At 53.1% G+C, this 7,242-nt stretch overlaps 1 protein-coding gene and 1 pseudogene across 1 annotated transcript, besides 5 other annotated features; one reads left to right on the top strand and one right to left on the bottom strand.

Annotated features, from left to right (window-relative positions):
• Positions 1–148: a repeat region.
• Positions 1–7,242: a sequence feature (areas not merged during assembly with more than two copies in the genome that could not be assigned to a particular haplotype).
• Positions 626–655: a sequence feature (AT_rich).
• Positions 685–732: a microsatellite.
• Positions 768–808: a microsatellite.
• On the bottom strand, positions 1,661–3,925 carry Tc00.1047053509513.10 (trans-sialidase, putative; the record flags this gene model as incomplete). The annotated part of the gene is made up of 1 exon (XM_799975.1): positions 1,661–3,925. The coding sequence occupies one exon, from the start codon at positions 3,923–3,925 to the stop codon at positions 1,661–1,663; it is 2,265 nt and encodes a 754-aa protein (XP_805068.1).
• Tc00.1047053509513.5 lies at positions 4,415–5,023 on the top strand (annotated as a pseudogene).

Raw genomic sequence — 7,242 nt, 5'->3', positions numbered from 1 at the left:
ATGGTGGCGCCAACGCTCCGGTAAAACACGCAAGGCGCTCATGCACTCAACGAAAGATATGCTCAAACACACCGCACAACGGCAATAAGTCCATAATAAAAAGACGCAGCCTTTCGCACCGCCTCCAGCTCAATACGTACATAAACTGCGATTCGGCCCTCCACAAAACAAACGCACACCAATCAGTCACCCAAAGAGCCACACGCAGAAGCAATTCCTCATCCATCCACGACGCGGCAACAACATTTCCAGCCATTCCACCCACAACGGGATGCGGCCCTCCACAGCAGTCGCAGCCCACCGCGCGCATCACAGCCGCAGGAAGAGTGACTCGCGGTGCGCGCTCCCTCTCTCCTCCTTCCCTTCATGTCCACGGAGGAAGCAGCAGCCACCCGCAACCGCCAGCAACCGCTACAAAAGAAGCACCTAAATCCACTGCAATGTGCATTTTGTGCGTGCATGTGGTTGTGTGCGCCTGCAGACACACGAGGCAAAGAAGTAAAAACAGGAGCAGAGCATGTGAAGGGACGCACAAACAAAAAACAGTACAGCAGAAGTGCATGGCAGAAATAACAGGACGTCCAAAACTCATGATATTGCACTGCAGACCAAGCAGCGGCAATTCATAAAAAAAATTATTAAAATTTAAAAAATTCATCTTCACCTTCCACACCTCACACTTTGAAAAATGAAAAAAAAAAAAAAAAGAAAAAGAAAAAAGAAAAAGAAAAAGGCCGTCCTCTATTACGGCTACACCCCAATGATATAAAAAAAAAGAAAAAAAAAAAAAAAAAAAAAGAAAGAAAAACCACACACAAAAAAATTCACCTGGTTACCATGTTGCTCCAGAAATTTTCTGCATATTTTGTCCGAAATTAAAATTAAAAAGATATTTAAATCTTTTTCAACCGTCTGACCCTCCATGTGTGTCCGCACATCGTTTATATTTCACGGGGTCATCTGCGTGTTGCTGCTCCCCTCAGCCCTCCCATCGGCGCGTGAGTGCGGCCCGCAGAGCACAGTCACTCGTGTGTGTGGGGACTGAGAGAAGCACGCAGACATGACGGGAGTCGCGTCTCTCCATCGGGAGAGTGAGCGCAGCAAAAAAAAGAAAAATCATCAGGAGGGAGAGAAATGCTGACGGGACTGCCAGCGCGTGAAATGAACACGAAAAGCAAAACAAAAAAAAAACGGCGGCAGGGTGTGGCTGTGTGTGTGGCGCTGCGGGTGTCTGCCCGCCCTGGCCGCAAGAAAACAAAACAAGAGAGAAAGAAATGTGTGCTCCGCCCCACCGGCCCTCGTCGCACGCCCACACGTCACGGCTCCTCAGCGCGCCGTTCGTCGCGGCCCCTCCTCATGCGTGCAGCAGGCGAGGCGCACAGGGCCGTCGTCATGAGCGTGTCGGTGGGTGTGCGAGTGGAGCAGTTGGGCGGGAAACACACGGTACCCCTCACAGGAAGAGTGCAGCAAGAAGCAATTTAAAAGAGGGAATAGTAAAAAAGAAAAATTCCATGGTGGTTGCCCTAAATCATCAAGCAAAAGAGAAGGAAAGTAATTAAAAAAAAAAAATTGTTCTCCATGGAGTAAAATTTGTCCCTAGCGGTGTGTGTGTGTCCTGAAGAGGAGAGCGCAAGTGTTCCACACTGAGGCCGCACACTCCTCACGCAGAAGCAAGGCCCCACAGCCCCAGCAGAAGAAGCAGCGGCAGCAGTCCGCTCCCAGCAGATGTCAAGCCCACCACAGCCGCATGTTCTCTGGCGGCAGCTCCCTCCAGAGCTGCCCACCCCGCCAGTGCTTCCCCTGGGCCATTCAAAGTGTGGGCCTTGTCCTTGATTGCACGCATCTCAGTGGAATTCAGTGGGCGGTTGTAAAGAAAGACGTTCTTCACCGTCACCTTAGTTTTTTGGCCGGCATCCTCACCGCACGCGCCAAAGCAAAAGCGTACAAGCTCAAGTGGCGCCACACCTTTTAACGGCACTTCTTCCTCCCCCAGCAACTTACCATCAATGTACACAGAGGCCTTTTTGCCTTGCAGCATGAGTGCCACTTGGTATCCCTTCTTCGGCTCCCAACTGCCGTTTTGTGTTGTTTTATTGCCTTTGAGCCCCGTCACCCACGTCTTATCCGCCGTATACGACAGTCCCATAGCATGATTGGAATTAGTGTCCCCCAACGTCGCAGTCAGGAGAGGAGTGTTCCCACTCGGAGTCTCTTCGATGGTCACCAACGCCACAAGTGTGAAGTTGTGGCTCAAGGATACATGACGCACATTATCACCCCGAGTGTTCACGGACCATGATACCCTGGAGCTAGGCTCCGTCAATTGAAATCCATATTTGACCTTTTTTGCATTAGGCGTCACCGTCGCATTCAGGCAAAGGTACTCGTCGATCCACGTGTCACCACCGGACAATGCATTGGAAAAAACTGCCACCAGACCCGCCGTGGGTATAGTCAAGTTGGAGAAGAAGGCGTCCTTTTTTGCCCAAGTACTGAGGACGGACTTGATTGTACTCAGTTCCTCCGTCAGTCGAGAAAGCGACATGACACTGCTTTTGTAATCGCCCCTCTGTTGTAAAAGATGCAAATTGCCATCCGAGTACAGCAGGCTGCTGGCAATCTTCCAATTCACATCATCCTCCTCCATGGCAACAGGTCCAACAGAAAACGAGCGGATGTTGTCCGTGACCCAAAGATAGAGCGCTCTTTCCGCTTCACCCTCCGAGGCGTACCCTCGCTGAGTGTACAGCATGACCTTCTTTTCCTCAATGGTCGCGGCGATGAGAGCCTCCACATGCAGGCTCGGATCCAAAATGACTGTTAATTGTGAATTGGTCCACACGCCTGGGAGTGTCCCGATGGCCTCCGTCCACGTTGTCCCCATGTCACGCGACTCGTACACCCTCTGGCCATTCTCGCAATCAACAATCATGAGAAGTGATCCCTCCCACTCGGTGACGCGAGGGTTAGAGCATTTCGCAGGAGACGTTCCATTCGAAAGCATCCAGTTTGCGCCGTCGTCCGTCGAATAAATGATCATGGAGTAATCGTGATTATACTTATCAAACGCAAACACGGGAAACACAAGCGTGCCACCCTCCATCAAAACACCTGCGCCACCAGAAGGAAAAAACCTTACAAATTTACTTTCGTAAGAAGCAGCAGAAGTATTCACGCTTAACAGCGATTTGGGGTTGTCCCAGCTGATCCGTTTACTCGGCTCGCCGCCCGTAGAATTCGTGACAGTACCCACAACCAGTGTCAGATGCAAGCTGTTCCGGATCAAACTATCATTGACAGAAGACAAACCAGGGCTTTCCGCAAGAAGAAACACCTTATTGCCCTTCGCGATTGTTGTGGGGTTAAGCGTACCACCAAAACGTTTCTGTCCATCCGCTGCAGTAAGCACGATGTGTGCCCTCCATGTGCTTTGATTGACCGTGCCAACAAGGGTGGTCCAGTTCCACGCAGAGTCAATGTATCTCGCAACAACATCAGAGTGAAAGGACGTAATTGATTGGGCACCTTGATATTCGGCATACACGCGACCTTCGGCAAAAGCAGCAATTACTCCACCAGCACTGACAAGAGAGGGTGTAACAAATGAAAACCTGTTCGTTTCTGGAGAAGTCCCCTCTTTCGGCAGCACCAGCGTCGTCTGCGGCACAAATAAATCAACCCTCTGCAGCTTCCGAAAATTCCTTAAACCACTCCTCCCATTATTCCCTCCAGCGGCCGCAGCCCCACAGGTTCCACAGCACATCATCACGACGAGGAGAAGGAGCACAAAATGGAAGAGATGCCGGGACATGTTGGGCCTCTGCGGCTCACTCTCTCTTCCTTCCCTCCTCCTTCCGCTGGATCCGGTCACGCGGCGACGGTTGTGTGTGCGGGGTGCCTTCACAGCAGCAACACGTGAGAGCATACAAATATGTATTTGGGCGGTGTGTGTGTGTGCTGTTGGTCCTTTCAGAGTCTTCGAATTTCACAGTAGCAATTCGCGCTTGGTATTGGCTTCCTTCTTGGAGGGGAGCAACAGAAAACAGCGGCAGAAATACAACACAACAGCAGTACACAACATCACCGTCACCGCAGCGAATATTCTCCAGCACCTCTCAACAGTATACAAAAAGTGAAAAACAAGTGAGCACCCTCCCAATGGGGGACCGCAGGCCATGGCCCTGCAAATAAGACGAATGACAGGGGACCACGTGTGCAGTGAGAAGCACGAGAGTTGCACTGCAACGGCACGGCTGCGGGACAACCCGTTGGGAGCATCGATGCAGACCAGCATGTCACGTGCAAGAAGAATTGCTTATTCCTCTGAGCAGAGAGGAAAAACAGCCCCAGCAGCCCAATAATAAAAGGTCGCCTGCTCCTCCTCGCGGCACCCACACGCTCTGCAGGAGAAAAGATGCAGACGACGCTCTGCTGCACGCATAACAACCGTTGCACCCGTCGCAATGGCAACCGCATCCTGTGGCACACCACGCCGCAGTGGACGCGTACAGTCTCCGTCTCCCTCCCTCCTTTCCCCCTCCCTGAGAACTCATCGGTGGCCGTGGCACACCCACCGGCATGTCAGAAAGCAATTGTGTTTCTTCCTCCCTCGCATTTCGCACAGCAGTACCGCCAAACGCATGTCACTCCTCCTTTCGCGGATTCTCCTCAGACACGCCTCCCACCACATTCATCAACCCACAGCCACACAGTCCGTAAACGCTACGCAGCCGCCCCGCACGATGGTGCCGCACAAACCAACACGGTGCCCCGCCACTCGGTGCAAGCAGTGTCTGGACACACAAAACAGGTTGCCCCAGACAACGACAGCCCCCTCCAAGCGTTGAGACAGGACTCGTCAGTAACAATCAAACAATCAGCCCCTCGTCTCCTCCTCCCGTCATGCACGAGGTTTTGCCTGCCACATGCATCATCCGTGACGCCCGGGCTCTGCATGAGGAGCACCATGGCAAGAATGCACAGGATCTTATATGCAAACCCTCAACTCATTCCGCGTCAATGAAAAGTATGGCATCAGACACTTTTTTCACAAGAGTGTCGGCTGGCACTCTCCCGAAATTTCAATACACATCGCACGTGATCACAGCAAAGAAAAAGCAGCGCCTCCAGTCAAACTGTCATTCCGCGGCGGAGATCAAAGCACAATCCAACAAAATGCCGTAAATTATCATACATTCCACAAAGACCATCGACAGCTTACGCGGCAAATGCACAGCTCAGAAGAAGGGTCATGCTCACAAACACGCAACGCACAGACACAGAGAGAGAGTTGGGGGAGGCAACACCAGAGCAGCCTCAGCCAACGACAGAAGAGCTCGTGGGCGCTGCACCCAAAGCCATTCCCTGTGAATGCAAATGATAATAGCACCAAACAACGTGAAGCACCAGTCGGGCACAACATATGGGCCACAGACACCACCCACCCACCCATTCACTCTTCCTCCTCCCAATGGCGTGGCCCTCCTTCACCTCCACGGAACCGTTTCCTGCTCAGTCATGCAAACTTCTAACGCAGGCACTCAAGTGGCGTTTCGGCAATCCAAAATTCAACACCTCAGAAAAAAAGAGGAAATGCTTGCAGAAACCACACGGCTCCTCAACGCACCTTCCAAGTCTCCTCACGACTCTGCAATGCGGTGGCGAAGAATACAGGCGGCTCTCGTGTCACAGAGGGCGGCCAATGGGAGCGGTGCCCACATGCAGAAAATGCCAAGATGTGAAGCAGAAAAGGCGGGAGAAGGTTCGCAGAGGACGTCACCTGCCACGCCTGATGTGCGTCGTCTCATTTGTGCAACGGAGAAGTAATGAGACGGTTGTTGCGGTGCCTGCCCGTGCGTGCACCTCACTCCCGCGCCAATGAACGCCTCAAGGAACTTCCTGCAGAGAGCAAGCAGCTGGCCGTGCAGACAATCCCGAGTCCTGCCAACGTTCCAGCAGCCGCTCTTTTGGCGAGGCGTCGCTCTTTTTTCCTTGTCCCCCGTGCGCCATCCTCGTATGGAGAGAAAACGCTCTCCACAACTGGCGTCATCAATTACCTCCAAATAAATTAGAAAGGAATCACGGCCTCGAAAAAAAGCCCCCAAAGTGACAGTCAACGTGAACGCAGCAACGCATGTCATCTTCTGCCGCCGCGTGCATTGCAACTCCCCTCAACTGCCCAGTGTTTCTTCCTTCCTTGTAGACCCAAACCGCATAGTACACTTGGATTTGCTCGGATCCTCCACAGGCTCATGTAACCGTGTCCGTCCCGCCCGTGCGGCTCTTGGACTGCACCACTTCTCCACTCACCGCTGCGCCACCGAATAACGTGAAATAAGGTTCCCTAACACCACATCTGCAAGGCAAACACACATGCATCACTCCAACGAGTTCCCACCGTGAGAAACCACACGGCGGCACGCACTCTCGCTCTCCCATCAAAAGTTTGCCGTCAGCAATCACAACGGCATTGAGAAGCAGCCTCGGGGCAATCCCTGAGAGCCGTCCCCACCCCGGCGAGCGACCGACTCCGGGAACCCTGCACTCCAGTGCCGTTCCGGGAAGAACTCCTGCCACCGCCAACCGTGTCCCCCTGTCGCGTTGACACACGGAGCTTTCTTCGCAAAACGACGCGCTCCATCTAAAAACGTGCCTATGAGAGCGCAGGCAACAGGCGCAGGGCGCACCATCGCATCGTCCTGTCACAAAATAAAAAGAGAGCATCCGTGCCAATTTGCCGCAGCACTCACGGATGTGCTTCTGCTGCCTTCTCTCGTGTTTTCCCAAATAAATCCTATGGTCCGCACTGCAATACCACGTGTCCTCACACCTCTTGGTGCCACGGCTGTGCTCCGGCAATACGCGGCTGGTTCGGACGCTGGTCGATGACGCCAGCCCCGCGCAAACAACAAACATCCCATGAGAGAAACATTGCTGGCGCCTGGCCTCCCCGACAATACGGGGGATTGGCCCTGCGCCACAATGTGGCAGTCAAGCACGAAATCGCAGGGCAAAGCAATGACGGCACCGGCACGAAAAAGCCGTCCCGCCCTCAATGGGATGCGGCGCCTCACTCCATGCGGTTACACGGAGTGCACTGTTTCCTCAATAGAGGTTGTCCGTCGTCCATCCCTCAAAGATGCTTCTGTTGCTGATGGGTCCTAGAAAAAAATAATAGAAGGAAATGAACAATGCAGCAATACTGCGATGCCGCCGGCCACGACGATCCCTCACAAGAGAGCA

This window comes from Trypanosoma cruzi, genomic scaffold, assembly GCF_000209065.1.
Source record: "Trypanosoma cruzi strain CL Brener 1047053516041 genomic scaffold, whole genome shotgun sequence".
Lineage (NCBI taxonomy): Eukaryota > Euglenozoa > Kinetoplastea > Trypanosomatida > Trypanosomatidae > Trypanosoma > Trypanosoma cruzi.
The sequence above is the reverse complement of the archived record's forward strand: the minus strand, read 5'-3'. Positions and strand labels throughout refer to the sequence as shown.